This window comes from Neomonachus schauinslandi, chromosome 3 (genome assembly GCF_002201575.2).
Source record: "Neomonachus schauinslandi chromosome 3, ASM220157v2, whole genome shotgun sequence".
Classification (NCBI taxonomy): domain Eukaryota; kingdom Metazoa; phylum Chordata; class Mammalia; order Carnivora; family Phocidae; genus Neomonachus; species Neomonachus schauinslandi.
In genome coordinates, this window is record NC_058405.1 from 167,226,178 (window position 1) to 167,240,919 (window position 14,742).

General features: G+C 35.7%; 1 protein-coding gene across 1 annotated transcript in view; it reads left to right on the plus strand.

Moving 5' to 3' along the window:
• Window positions 1-1,257: 1,257 nt before the first annotated feature.
• CPS1 (carbamoyl-phosphate synthase 1) overlaps window positions 1,258-14,742 on the plus strand; it is a 123,499-nt gene continuing 110,014 nt past the window's right edge. The window contains exon 1 of the mRNA XM_021702784.1: window positions 1,258-1,528. Coding sequence (XP_021558459.1) covers window positions 1,403-1,528 — 126 coding nt within the window. The 5' untranslated portion in view covers window positions 1,258-1,402. The remainder of the gene's footprint in view (window positions 1,529-14,742) is intronic.

Below are 14,742 nucleotides of genomic sequence, written 5' to 3' on the forward strand. Positions count from 1 at the left end.
TTTCTTTCTTTCTTTCTTTCTTTCTTTCTTTCTTTCTTTCTTTCTTTCTTTCTTTTCTTTCTTTCTCTTTCTCTTTACTTTTCCATTGCATTTGGACACACTACCATAACATTACTTTTTTATTAATTACTTATATACACTAGATTGAGACTATTTTTTCAGTTTTCTATCACCAGGGACCATGAAGTACTTTGGCTTCAGAGAATGTTTATACAAAATGCATTAAGGAAGACAGAAGACTGAACTTAAGCTTTTTTCCTTTTTAAAAAAAACAAAGTCATCTCACTCCCCCAGTTCTGGCACTCATCTTATGCATGTGAAGTTTATAATCTCTATGCCATTCTATGCCATCTTTTCCATATGGGAAGCCCTGGTAGGGAGGTTTCATTTCTTGGCCTCCTTTGCAGGGATACCAAAGGATGATGCTACAGTGCTTCCTGATCTACACAGACACATGACTGACATGAGCGCTTCCACAAGCCAATGAGACCCTTTGCCTACCTGATTAAATATGGGATTGAAGGGCTACATGAATCCATTTCGACTTAGTTGAAGCATGAATGCTCAAGAATTTTATAAATGTAACATTTTAAAAACTAAAAAAATCTTGACTTAGGAATAATACTTATATGAAAATCAATGCTTGCTCTTGTTCATACACTTCTTATGACTCTTACAACTCTTAAGAGAGATATATATAAACAGGCTACTTTGCTCCAGTTGTGTTTTACTTAATATTACTGATTGCTTTAAGATTTGGAATACAAAACAATGCAATAGTAAGGATGTAATATACTACTTTATTAACTCAAAAAAGAACAATCTTTATTTATGGAGAAAAGTTCATTCTGATGTAATTTTTACGATATGTGGTTTGCAACATCTTTTTCTAAGCAGAAAATGGCAATTCTTCAGGTGTCTTTGGGAATCCAAAACCTCTTTTGAGGCAAATTAGACATCACATCTAAGACAAGTAAAAGCCTTTGATCTTTGGCATTATTAGAAAGTTACTACTCTTTAGGGTGAGATTCCTAAGGTTATCCGCTGTGTCTAGGTCATTCTATTCAGCTGCATAAGCAGTTCCTTTGATGGATGACTGGTTTTCTACAACGCTAGCATTATCTCAGCAGGAGAAGGTAGTGTTTGATGTGTTGCAATTTGTATTACATGTCCATGGAACATCTCCGAACATTACCTCAGGAGGAGGGGTTAAGGGAAGGAGGAGCTGTGGCTGAAGACATTTAATGACAGAATGAATGGAAATTCAAAGATTGCTGTGCAGTCAGCCTTAAACACTGGACTGCACCCCCCATCTTTCTTTCACATTAATTTTAAAAATCTTAAAACAAAATTCTCATAAATATATATAGTTTAATTTTAGTCACAAATCAACATCTTCAAAATGACGAGGATTTTGACAGCTTGCAAAGTGGTGAAGACCCTGAAGACTGGTTTTGGCTTTACCAACGTGATTGCACACCATCAATGGAAATTTTCAAGACCTGGCACCAGGCTCCTTTCTGTCAAGGTAACATTCCCATATTTATTGTTTCTGATAAAATGATATGGGGAGTAGTTTAGCATGAAGCAAAGATGTTACTTAGGAAGCAAATACAGATTTGCATGTAGTTCTGAAGTGCTAATTTATTAATATTGGCTTTAATATTGAGTCTACTGGGTTTCGTAAATGTTCATTTTCAACTGCTCTGAGTAAAATCATGGCAATTTTCACCCAGTGTCAAGAAGGGTCACAATTCCTGTGAACATGTAAAGTGTAAGTGTTCTGTTTAGGAAAAATTACTTTTAAAGGCTATCAGGGCTCTGTCTGTGCCCAGTCACTACTGCACACAGTTAGGGTTCAAACACAAAGTTGCTTCTATGTTCATGAACCACAGCACAGAAGGTAATGTGTTAAGCTATGCTTTCCTGGCTCACTGTAATATTTTTCTCTTTTGAAATGTCATTTTTTAGGAAAAAATTTTGGAAGGAAAATATCTACATAATTCTGATATTTGCTATCCATGATGTAGACCTTATCTTTACTTTTTTCTTTTCCCTCTTAGCCCTTCCCTTGGGAGTCCACATTTATTATTTTTATTTTGCAGATTAAGACATTGAGGCAATTAGCTGCTGATAATTCTGTCCTTCTGAATGTATCTATAACTGAAAAACAGGCCTGGGAAGAGAACATGAAGTGTTCTTCCCCACCATTGGATTATGAAATTCCAGTAGGAGCTTCTGTGGCTTCCTATAACTTTATGAAGGCATTTATTACCAGAGAAGTCTGAAATTACTCCATGGAAACTTTGCCAGTGAAAAACATTTTTAGTGAATATAAAGTTTAAATAATCACAATAGCTTTAAATAGATTGCTTCTTTAGTAGTAAGAGCTATAAAAAGTGAAGTAGAAAAAAACCCAAAACAACCTCTATCTGTTGGTGTAAAAATAGGTCCTAATAGTTTTGAGTGTTCTGCTAATACTTTGTATGCTCACTGGGTTGACTAAAAATCCTCCAAATGCTTCCACAGCTTCTATTGCTTAGATTGCTCAAGTCAGGATTCAGTATGATATTTAGCCCCAAGTGACATCTGTAGGGCTAAGCAGTGCCTGTTGATCTTTGTGGCCTCCAGTGACAGGGTGGGGAAAGAATAAGAGTAAAAGGAAAGGAAGAGAGAGGGAGACAGAAAGAGACAGAGGTGAGGAGTGCGGAGGGGGAAGGAGAGAGAGAGAGAGGGAAATAACACAAGATCTCAGGGGAAAGTATCAGAAACTACCATTTTAAATTAAAAAACCTAGAAACAACCATTTTCTTGGATTCAGTTTAATTGCAACAAGAGAGCCAGAAAGGAGATATGTTCTAAACCATCATCAAAGATGCAGCGACTAGATACAAACTCTGAGAGTGAATACTGGTTTTAGTTCAGTGTTAGTAATATCTCAAGGGTACTCATATATCACTCCAGAGAGAATAGATAGTAATGAAAGTAATACCATTTACAGTTAGATGTGTCTTCTAAGACTGCAAAGTCCATGTCCCTTGGAATATCTTTTTCTTCTTACAAAAATAAGTAGGCAGGGATAGGTGTACCTCCATCAGACACCAGAAACGGAGAAATTGAGCGACTACTTAAAATGGCATAGATATGACTGAGATTAGAAGCCAGTTCTCCATGATCATAGTAAGTGCTCTATATGACCCCAATCACAACCACAACAAAATGACTTAATTATATGGATAGACTACAGTGAAAATAGTTCTTCTAGCTCAGGGTGGCATATATGTTTTAAAGGTCTGCCAAAGTTCATAGCCAAGAATGACAAATTTGTAGGGGGAATAAGCCATCATTTCATGATGTAAAAGTCATTACTCACACTCAATCATTACTGGCCAGAGTTTTGGAGGAAAGCCAGGCATGAAAAATAGAAGTTCTTGAACTTCACAATAGTGACTTAAAATTCTGTACAGCAGTCCAAGGGGGCTTGTGTTTTATTCACTTATTTTGGAACAGTCCTCTACCTACTTTTCTTCCTGCTTTCACTTTTAAAATGCAACTCTTTTAGAAAATTATATGCAAATTTCTTCTTTTTAGATGAACATCACCTAAAAATTCTTAGAATGTGGTTATGTAATGGTCAGTGAAGGGCAGTGAGAGTAGTCACTGAAGGTTAGTGGCAGTATAGCTAGTTATAGCTAGTAAATAGATTGCAGAAGATACCCTGTGGGCAGATCTATAAGCATTGCCCTATAAATTAGTTGCCTTTTCAATGGCTTGGGAGGTCACTTTTCTTGTCCCATTGGTGACAGAGTGGGCTTGACGATAGCAGTGACGAACTTGTACTTTTATGTGGCCCTTTCTTGTGTTATTTATCTGTGGCCAATATTTACAAAGTGTGCCTTGCCAAGAGACACAGTTGTATTTCTCTTACAAGGAAGAGGAAAGAATTTCAAGGTGCTCTACATTTAAAGGAATTAGGTATCAAGGATATACATGATCAACAGCCATATCATATGGAAGTTTTAGAGACCTCAATCTTTTTCTATTAGCATAGAAAATGTTCAGTACTCAATATTACTTTCAGCCAGTTGTAGCTGTGTAGTGGAAAACACACTGGATGGGGAATAAAAAGATCTGGATTCTAACCCCTCTTGTGCATTTATTAATGCTCTGAACTTGGTCAAGTCACATGTCCTCTTTGAGCCTATATTTTGTTATCTGTAGTGTAGAAACAATTCTTGACTTAGTCTCAAAGGATTATGTGACTATCACATATAATCAGTGCTTAAAAATTTATAAAATATTGTTCAGATGCCTAAAATATAGGGTTCTGACTTTGGCTCAGGTTATGATCTCAGGGTCCTGGGATTGAGCCCCATCTCCAGCCTGTGTCTGGCTCCCAGCTCAGCAGGGAATCTGCTTGTCCTTTTCCCTCTCATTCTGTCCCTCCCCCATTCATGCTGTCTCTCAAATAAATAGATAAAATCTTTAGAAAAAATCTATAAAATACTGTAAAAGCAAACCCTGGATACTTAAGGTTTTATTTATTTATTTTAGGAGAGAAAGAGAGAGAGAGTGCAAGCAAGCAGGGGTAGGAGCAGAGGGGGAGGGGGAGGGAGAATCTGAAGCAGGCTCCCCACTCAGCACGGAGCCCAACATGGTGCTCCATCTCATGACTGCGAAATCACAACCTGAACAGAAACCAGGAGTTGGGCATTTAACCGACTGAGCCACCCAGGCACTCCAAACCCTGGCTACTTAAAAAAAATTCTGTCCTATACATTTTAGTAGAAGGACTTAGTAGACTGATCAGAGTTTCTTCATGTTTTTCATGGACTACAAATTATTACAATGACAAAATGTCTGATGAAAATTCTCAAATATATATAATAATTTTTTTCACCTTTGCCTTAATATTAAACATATCTCTAGGAAGATGTTGCTTATAGTAAATTAGACTCAAGAACTATGAAAGAAAGGATCTTTACTATTTTGAATTCAGTTCCAAAAGTCAGGATGTACATCTTAATATCCTTTTTTAAAGCTTCTATCCTGTGAGTATACAGGAAGAATCATAAGTGGAAATAAATGGGTAGTAAGTGGATAGTCTCTGATTTCAAGAAACATAAATTTAAGAATTCTGATTCACAGGTCTTGGAAAGTCACCAAGACTAAATAGTTTTATTTTTACTTGCAAATGAATTTGGAAATCAAAGGTATTAAATTGAAAAGGTTAAGTTCCTTATGAAAAGGGTTCAGTAGGTACTGCTTCTAACATTAATCCACTTGGTTTTCAAAATGGTGACTTGTGTTACAATTAAGCCAGGAACCTAACAGTCCAAGTATCCTTCTCTCTGGTACTTCAGATACAATTGAGCCCTAGGAGTCATTATTCCCTTTGAAAGGTTTTCATTTTGTAAGATTTTTATATTCTATTTCCAACATAAAACTACCTATTTGGCTCAATCTTAAGGAGCTATTGTCATTTGATTAGAAATTGGCAACTACAAAAACTCCTACAATTAGAATCCTTTAGTTATATTGTAGTAGCTTTAAAGACATTCACTGGAAATAGAGTTCATTATTATATTGGAGCCTCTTTGTATATTTAGAGGCGGGGGTAGGGATAGGTTTATCATACACTTTCAAGAATAACTATTGTATCAGACCTTTACTACATATAGATATGTTTTTAGGGCTGGATTTCATCCAAGATGATGAACATTTTTGAAAAAATAGATTATGTTTCAATCCCAAATGAATGGTTGAATAATTAGTCTGGATGATTAGCAACTTTGTAAAATTTGGGTGAATGATATTTCTTTAATTAGGAGGTAACCTCCCTTTTGAACATTTTTGTTTATGTACTCCATTTTTTATATTGCTCCCCCCCCCCCCCGCCTTTCTAAAATACAAACTCATTTGCTGGTCATCAAGAGTGCTTTGTAATTTTGAGCTTCTTGCCATAAAACTGTTGAAAAAGCGATAGTCAAACAGGGCCTAGATGAGGGTAGGGCAAGTGAGATACTAACAATACACCATTGAAGGAGACACTCACTAGCAGGGCGATGGTGTGCCTCCTTCCATGTTGCCCAAAAGGCACTTCACTCACTTTATCTGAGTCCCCACCCTCAGTAGGAAGCTAAGAAATCTGGTGGGGGAAGTGCCTGTAGAAATGGCATGAGTCTTGGACTCCTGCTTCCTTCTCCAGCTGATGAAGATTTGAGTTTCCACCTGACCATGCTTAGCAGAATTACTGATCATGTAGAAGTGAATTTAAGTTCTACTCTTGTGGAAATAGAGAGCATTCTTTTGCCCTCACATCTTCATTAAACCTTTTTCACATTTCTGACTTGTACCAAAGGCTGGGGTATAGTAGAGAGTTTTCAGTATCTCTTAAGCAATGGTCATGCCAGAGCCCACTTCAATGCTTCCACAGTTTGCTATGCAAGACTGAATGTCCTTGATGGGACTAGCATTTTCTAGGGTATTTTTAGTGATTGAAGACTGGAAAGAAGTTACATGAGCCAGCGTAAGACTTCGTTTTGGACTCCTTATTCCTAGTACCTTCAGTTTCCACTTGATTTTCTTCATCTGGTCTAAATGAATTCAACTCATGAAAATATTTTCAAGACTCTTTTACCCTTTTTTCTTTTTTTGTCAACTTACTAAATGTCGTATATCAATCTTTTATATTTCACAGGGAGATCACTGGCTAACATGAAGTTCTAACAGAGGAGTCAATGTACCACTAAGAATTTTACTGAATAAGTTTCATCTATGATGTAGAATTAAATAACACCATATTAATTTATTACCATAAAATAAAAGTTAGCTTACAATATTGGAGGTCCCTCCCAGATTCAGAACAATTTTACCACATAGGAGTTGCTCATTACGGTATTTGTTAATAAACTTACACTTTATGAACATACTTTATAATGGAATTTTTCTAAATGCTGTATTTTATTTATAATGAGAAACATAACTAGAATAAAAATTACTTATGAATCTGACTCATTTGTTTACAAATATCCGGAACAGAGAAGTATTCAAGTAAATTAACCTTGTTATTTTTTTCCCCCCAACAACGGCCTATGTTTAACCAAAGGCAGATAACTTAATATTAATGTAGGATGTTGTAAGGCTATTAACTTACGATGTCGTAAGGCTTAATTGATTACTGCTCTTACAGTACTTTTAATTGTTGAAGTATTAGACATTATAACTGCAGAGAAGTCTCATTAAATATTTCCACACTTAAAAATTGTGCCTGAATTCTGAATATTAAGTATCCATATTTTGATAGTACTACTCCAAGAATGAAAAATAAGGTTTAATTTACCAATAAAGAATGCTTTAAGATTTTAACTTTTACCATATTATCTATGCAGTAATAACTGAAATAAATTCTGGCTTTAAGCTTCTTCCTTCCTAAAGCTTGGTTCAGATTTATTTTATTTCTTGAGAGGATGAGTACTGATGTAAACTAATAGCTAAGAAACATCAGGTAAGCCAGAAATCAAATATGTTATATGGCTTTAGGCCTTAGTGAAAATGGAAATAAACACATGGGACTTCTACTTTTTCTGATATACGAATAATTTACATAAGCAAATGATTTAACAGCAATACAGTCAGATTCCCAGAGTAAATAATTTTCATTTCTATTACTAGCTTAGGGGGATTATTGCAACTATAATGTTTTATATTCAAATCTTTTATGGAATTTATTGCTAAATTAGCTCAAGCCTTTATATCCAGAACATTTTGCTGGTAAATTCTCACACCCAGGGGAAGAAACAATGCAGTTATTCCCATTTCACGGATGTGTAAGTGCTGGAGTTAACACAAGGACACATGGGTGTCTGTTTTTGTACAACAAATGAAATATAACCATAGCAAATCTGGTTAGAATTTTAATTAGGCCCAAACACCACATGGAATTTTTTAATTTGGCATTTTGTTTACTGTGCTTATATACTTGGAGCCATCGTTGTTGTTTAACCTGGCTTCAGAATGCTCTAAATCATTTCTCCTGCTGTAATGTTATTGCTTACTCAAGAGCCCATTTATCTACTGCACTTTATCCCCACATAAAATAAATCATATTTATTTTTCTTTCTTATTTTCCTCCTTTTTTGTTGCATTTGGAGAACAGATTGTTTAAATCAAAGAATTAGTAAGGATTCTTGCTTTAATTAGCCATTCTATAAATAGGATATTTTAGGGCAGTGCTATTAATAGTTGACATATTTCTTCCACTTCAACCAAAATATTGTCATGTATTGAACGAAACATGCTGTTTTTCAATTTTCAATTTGTTTCTTTCTCTTATAGTCCTGTAAGCTTCACATATGCAGAAATCTAATGTGATGGTGTTTATTGCTAGCAATTTTAAACTGCAAGAAAAGTCTCATTTTGACTTGTTTCCACTGTCTCAAACTAATGGATCCAAAGAAAACTGCTTCAAAGTGAAGGACCAATATCTTCAAAGTTAGCCCAGAATGATTCTGGGATGTGGGATGATTAAGGAACAAGTGGATGACTTTTAATAACATAATACTGAGTGCAAAGGAAAAGCCTAAAGACAGTAATGAATATTGGGCTCTTTTAAAACTTTTATAGGTTAAATTATAAATTATGCTTGAATTTTGACTGTTACTTCCTAAGCCAAAGCTCTCTATAAATCAGTTGAGCATAACACCAGGGACACATTTTCAAAGCTTTTTGAAGGAGGATTTAGCTGTGTGACTCCTATTAACAGTTGTTGCATTGTTCTTATCCTGGAAAGTGCTTTGAATCATCTATCCTTTTAAACCTGATTTCAAACTGAGAGTATTAGGGTATAAAATTTCGGTCATTTATTTGTGGTCCCATAAAGTTAATCAGTCATCTTACTAGGAAATGAAAATAGACCCATAAATGTAGGTTTACAATGAATTTTAATTTTAAGGAAAAAATCAAAAGCCCTAAAGAGATGAGTGAGATATTTAGGGAAAATGTCAGATTTGCTTACAGTGTCACATTTTTGAGATCATTAAAAAAAAAAAATTATGGTATGGTAAAACAACAATATCAACTTCCTTGGCAGACAAACCAACAAATTGAGAATTTGTTGGAATTTCTACTTATATGCAAGTTCCCTCAAAAAATGTATTTTCGTCAGAAATTACCTATGCTTTGTGAAAGAATCACCAGGTTTTATAAATACCAGAAAGTACAACACCCAAAGATTGTGCAGTTTACTAAAGGTTCCATTTAAAAAGTAACATAAAAATAGGGGTCATGTAGAAATTTATGTAATTCAGTTTAATTTAGAGAAAAGTACAATTGTAAAATAAAAGATTAAAAATGGGGTAATTAAATATACACAGAAAAAATCCATTTTAGCCTATTTAAATATTAAGTGTGGGAAAATTTACAATCTTACAATGTTCCTCCTAAAAATTTATGGACAAAAGTAATATTTAGTATTACTAGGACATGGGGACTACGAATTTCAGTCTTTATCCTGCAAAATCATATAAAGTCACAAGAACGCACAATTTTTGACTCCTTATTTTATAATCTAACTGGCTCCCTGATCCAAAATATCTGTATGCTCCAGGCTAAAAGAAACCAAACTCTGAGTATGAGCTAGTTTTAATGCATTTTTCTTGCTCTCCACATTGGCTACAAACCCTGGCCTTATTTGGCAGGGTAGGCATGAGGTGCAGGGGCTTGTTTGGATGTTTTGTAAATATAATTTCATGGATGGGAGAAAAATACAATTGTGAAGAGGTAGAGATAATGTTATTAATTGCAGATACAATTTAAACATGGTTCAAGGTCAATCAAGAGAGCTTTAGAAGGTATAGGGGTGTGTGTGTGTGTGTGTGTGTATATGAGTTTTATTTTAGGCAGTTGCATGCTGAACTTGTGCTTAGTGGCCCCTAAAAGTGAATGTCTGCTCCTGGTCATTGAGCAACTTGGAGGTACCATTAGCTTTGGCCTAAGGACCTTGACTGACCTTTAGGCACTATGCCAAATTCACTTGAAGTCTGGGCTAATTCTTACGTTTTAGGGGTACATGAAGAAAGTAAACCATTCAGGTGTCCTTCAGTGTTCCACATGCATCTAGTGGTTTCTGGGCTAGAACCCCCATAAACAGACTCTCCAAAGCCTTTGAATTCTTATTGACTTGTTTGGCTTAAGTGTCTATCATAAGTCAGGTTCTCCAGAAGCAGATACTGAAATGGTGTTTAGGGAGCCAGATATTTATTAAGGGTTAACTCTGGTGGAGGAAAGTTTGAGGGAACGGAGTCGGGCAGAGAAGAAGTAAACTATGATGCAGGTTTGAGAAAGCGTAGGTCAACCTGACAGAAAGCTCTTGCCCATTAGAGTTTCCTGTGTCGGGCCTGGGCCTTCATCTCCCTGCCTAGCTCAGTAACTATATATGCCATCTGGTTTATGCCTTAACAGGGTCTCATTAAAGCAATACCAAAAGGTAGAAACAGGATCGTGACAGGTTGATCTACTTTTATAAGACATGCTTAAGACATGGTATACTTTATTTTTTTTCAAACATAACGATTACTCCAGAATTAAAATAGAAACAAAACAAAGTGGGAAGTACATTAACATATGGACACAAAGTAGAGAAAAATTGAAGTATACTTGTCATCTTTAGTTACTATTCTCAAATTTAGTTAAAATCTTTATTGAGTGTCAAGTATGTACCAGCATTAAATGTAAACCTCAGCAACAATATCAGTAAAAATATGGCAGCCTCAGTTTTTTTTCAGAGGGAGATAAAAATAGACTATTAGTTGTAAACTATTTGGGGATTTGGTATAGAAGTGTAATATTATGAGACCGTGTTAGTGAATTAAAATAAATAAATTTGCCAATGACATATAGAAAAATTTGGCAAGTATTTTAGATGACAAGTAAAGGAAGAGAGGCACCTGGGTGGCTCAGTCGGTTAAGCCTCCAACTCAGGTCGTGTTGAGATTGAGCACTGTGTTGGGCTCCATGCTCAGTGGACAGTCTATTGGAGGTTCTCTCCCTCTTCTTCTCCCTCTACCTCTTCCCCCCCGCCCACCCCTCCTGTTCTCTAAAATAAGTGAATAAATTTTTTTAAAAAAGTAAAGGAGGAAAGGAGAATAATTGGGCTATGTATGCACATCTAGTTTATTATTGCTTTTCCCCAGTGATGGAGGATTATATTTATGTTGACGTTAAGATAATAATATTAGTAATGGAAGCAACCCATTAGGAAACCCAAAGGATAGTGATTAGAGATCATCTTCTAGACTCTTCTGAAGACATTAGCTGTATGACAACTAGTTGGTATAGAAATCTAGGGATGCTTATGAGGCAAGGGTTGCCAACCAGTCCCAACTTATTCTTTACTTTCGTCTTCCATCTTTTAGCATGAACTGTACCTATGTGGGACATCTGTCTTTGCTTTCAGGTAAAAATAAACAAGCAAACAAAACCCAGTAGCCAGTGGCATCAGAGAATTTTTTGAAAAACCATAATATCAGCATGTGAACAACATCCTAACATCACATGATCGCCCATATTTCTGTGCATTCACCAAGTACGTAGTGATTGCCTTACTGTGTGAATAACAGTGGGCTATTTCTGTGAGGATAGAAAATTAAATTAGGCATTGGATTTTCTGTCTCAGAAGTCATGATCTAGCAGGGTAGAAGAGTAACTTAAGCAATTAAAACAAAAGGTAACACACAACTAGTACACACACACATGCAGTGAGAGCACAGGAAAATCAGTGGTTAATCCTGACTTGGGGGATCTTTGAAGGCATATCATGAGTAGGACTAAGAAGGATAACCAGGACGTAAACAGGTAAAGAGGAAGACATTTATGCACAAAGTCTAGAGGGGAGCCTAAGGGATTTCATATAGAGAACGGGCCAGATGAGGGGGCTTGGAATGTTAATTGGGGAATGTGAAGATTAGTGTTATGCAATAAATGTTTAAGAAAGATAACCTTTAACTGCACTGCATGAGATAGGTAGAAGCAGGGAGAGTTTGGAAACAGGGGGAACAATTGGGAGGCAATAATAAATGATGATGGAGATTTTCTCTTGGGTGGGGACAAAATCCAATGTAGTATGGAGTTAATTCTAGAAGCAAATAGATGACTACCTATGAGTTATTAATAGTCATTATGAATTATTAGATACTATGTGATGAGGTAGAACTATTTTATTTTATTTTATTATTTTATTGTAGTAAGAGTACTTAACCTGAGATCCATCCTCTTAACAGATTTTTAACTGTACAATGCAGTTTTAGGGATAATGTTGTATAGCAGATCACTAGAACTTATTCATCTTAAACATTTGAGACTTTATGTCCGTTGGTTAGTAACTCCCATTTCCCTCTTCCCCTGGCCCCTGGCAACCACATTTCTTCTTTCTGATTCTATGAGTTTGACTATTTCAGGTATCTTATATAAGTGGACTCATGCAATATTTGTCCTTCTGTGACCGGTTTATTTCACTTAGCATACTGTCCTTAAGGTCCATCCATGTTGCCATATATAATAGGATTTCCTTCCTTTTTTAAAGCTGAATAATATTCTATTGTATGTATATGCCTGCATTTTCTTTATCTACTCATCTATTGATGGATGTTTAGGTTGCTTCCATATCTTGACTATTGTGAATAATACTGTAATGAAGATGAAGTTTTAATATCTCTTTGAGATCCTGAATTCAGTTCTTTGGGTAAATATCCAGAAGTAGGATTGCTGGGTTATATGTTAATCCAGTTTTCCTTCTTTTTTGAAAGATCTCCATACCATTTCCCATAGTGGCTGCATCATTTTGCATTCCCATTGACAGTGGAATTATTTTTAATTGCAGTAGTAATTATTTAAGTAACTTTATTATCTAGCCTGTAGGACCAGATGTGATTTGAAAGTTGTTACTCCCAAGGGATGTTAGGAAAAGATGCCAAAGAGAGAGACACTGAAACTCCAACATCTTACTATTAGACTTAATATCTTTGGACTTGAAAGATTTGTAAAACCGATTGCTACTAGAAAAATACTGAATTAGAAATCTACATTTTATAAAAGAATTCAACCAAAAATAAGACAAATGAAATAAGAATTCAAAATGTGGTGAAAAGTAAAAACTTATATTAAGTATAAAATGAAAAAAATAGATGTTTATTATTTTCAGTATTAAAGTTTATAATTTTCAGTATTAAAGGAAATAATGGAGAAGATCGTTTGGAAGAGAGTGCATGCTTTCCTTTTTTCTGTTTTACTGAATTCATTATCATTTAGCAGTACTCTGCTAAACAGTTAGTAGATTATCTGATTAAAGTGATTTTACTAAAGTGTGAATAAAACTTAAGTATGATGTAATGGCTTTATAAAAAGGAATTGCTGTACCCAGTTACATCTCTAGTTGGTGGAATATGGAAGAGAAAAATACTGTGAAAGCAGGTGTTCTTTATTCCCTTAACTAGTCTCCCAGGAAATAAATCACATAGAGTTAAAGACAGCTGTACATTGCCCATCGCTTCTTAACCTTTGTGAGCAGTGCCTAAGAGGAATAGTTAAAATATGACTGGAGCAAAGCAGGAGTGCATTCTGCAAGCCAATTATGCTCCAGAGAAACAAAAATAGAATTACATAGCATCTTTGCCACCTGATAGCCATTCATTCAAAGATTCATTCATTCATTCATTCATTCATTCATTCATTCATTCATTCAACCAATCAGTATTTGCAAGGTACTTTCTACCGGTAAGATTTTAGGGTGATAATTAATGATACGCTCTCTTCAATCTCTATATTTAGAATCAATACAGAAATAAGACACAGTATTCAAATAGACAGCAATCTGAATATCAGCTTTATTACTGTTAAAGCTTTTCAGAAGACAGGGCCTAGATCTGTAACGAAATAGGTTTCTTATAACTCCTATTCCCTGAGTCAAGTGTATTCACTCACAGCTGCAGCTCTCCCATCTTGATGTACAACTGAGAACAGGTTTCTTTGAAAAGAGAGTTAAGAAGAGCTGAGCCAAAAATTAACAAGTCAGGAAACGACAGATGTTGGCGGGGATGCAGAGAAAGGGGAACCCTCCTACACTGTTGGTGGGAATGCAAGCTGGTAGAGCCACTCTGGAAAACAGTATGGAGGTTCCTCAAACAGTTGAAAGTAGAGCTACCATATGATCCAGCAATTGCGCTACTGGGTATTTACCCCAAAGATACAAAAGTAGGGATCCGAAAGGGTACATGCACCCCGATGTTTATAGCAGCAATGTCCACAATAGCCAAACTGTGGAAAGAGCCAAGATGTCCATCGACAGATGAATGGATAAAGAAGAGGTGGTATATATATATATATATATATATATATATATATATATATATACACAATGGAATATTATGCAGCCATCAAAAGGAATGAGATCTTGCCATTTGCAATGATGTGGATGGAACTGGAGGGTATTATGTTGAGCGAAATAAGTCAAACAGAGAAAGACATGTATCATATGACCTCACTGATACGAGGAATTCTTAATCGCAGGAAACAAACTGAGGGTTGCTGGAGTGGGGGGTGGGGTGGAGGGAGGGGGTGACTGGGTGATAGACACTGGGGAGGGTATGTGCTCTGGTAAGCGCTGTGAATTGTGCAAGACTGTTGAATCTCAGATCTGTACCTCTGAAACAAATAATGCAATATATGTTAAGAAAAAAAAAAAGAAGA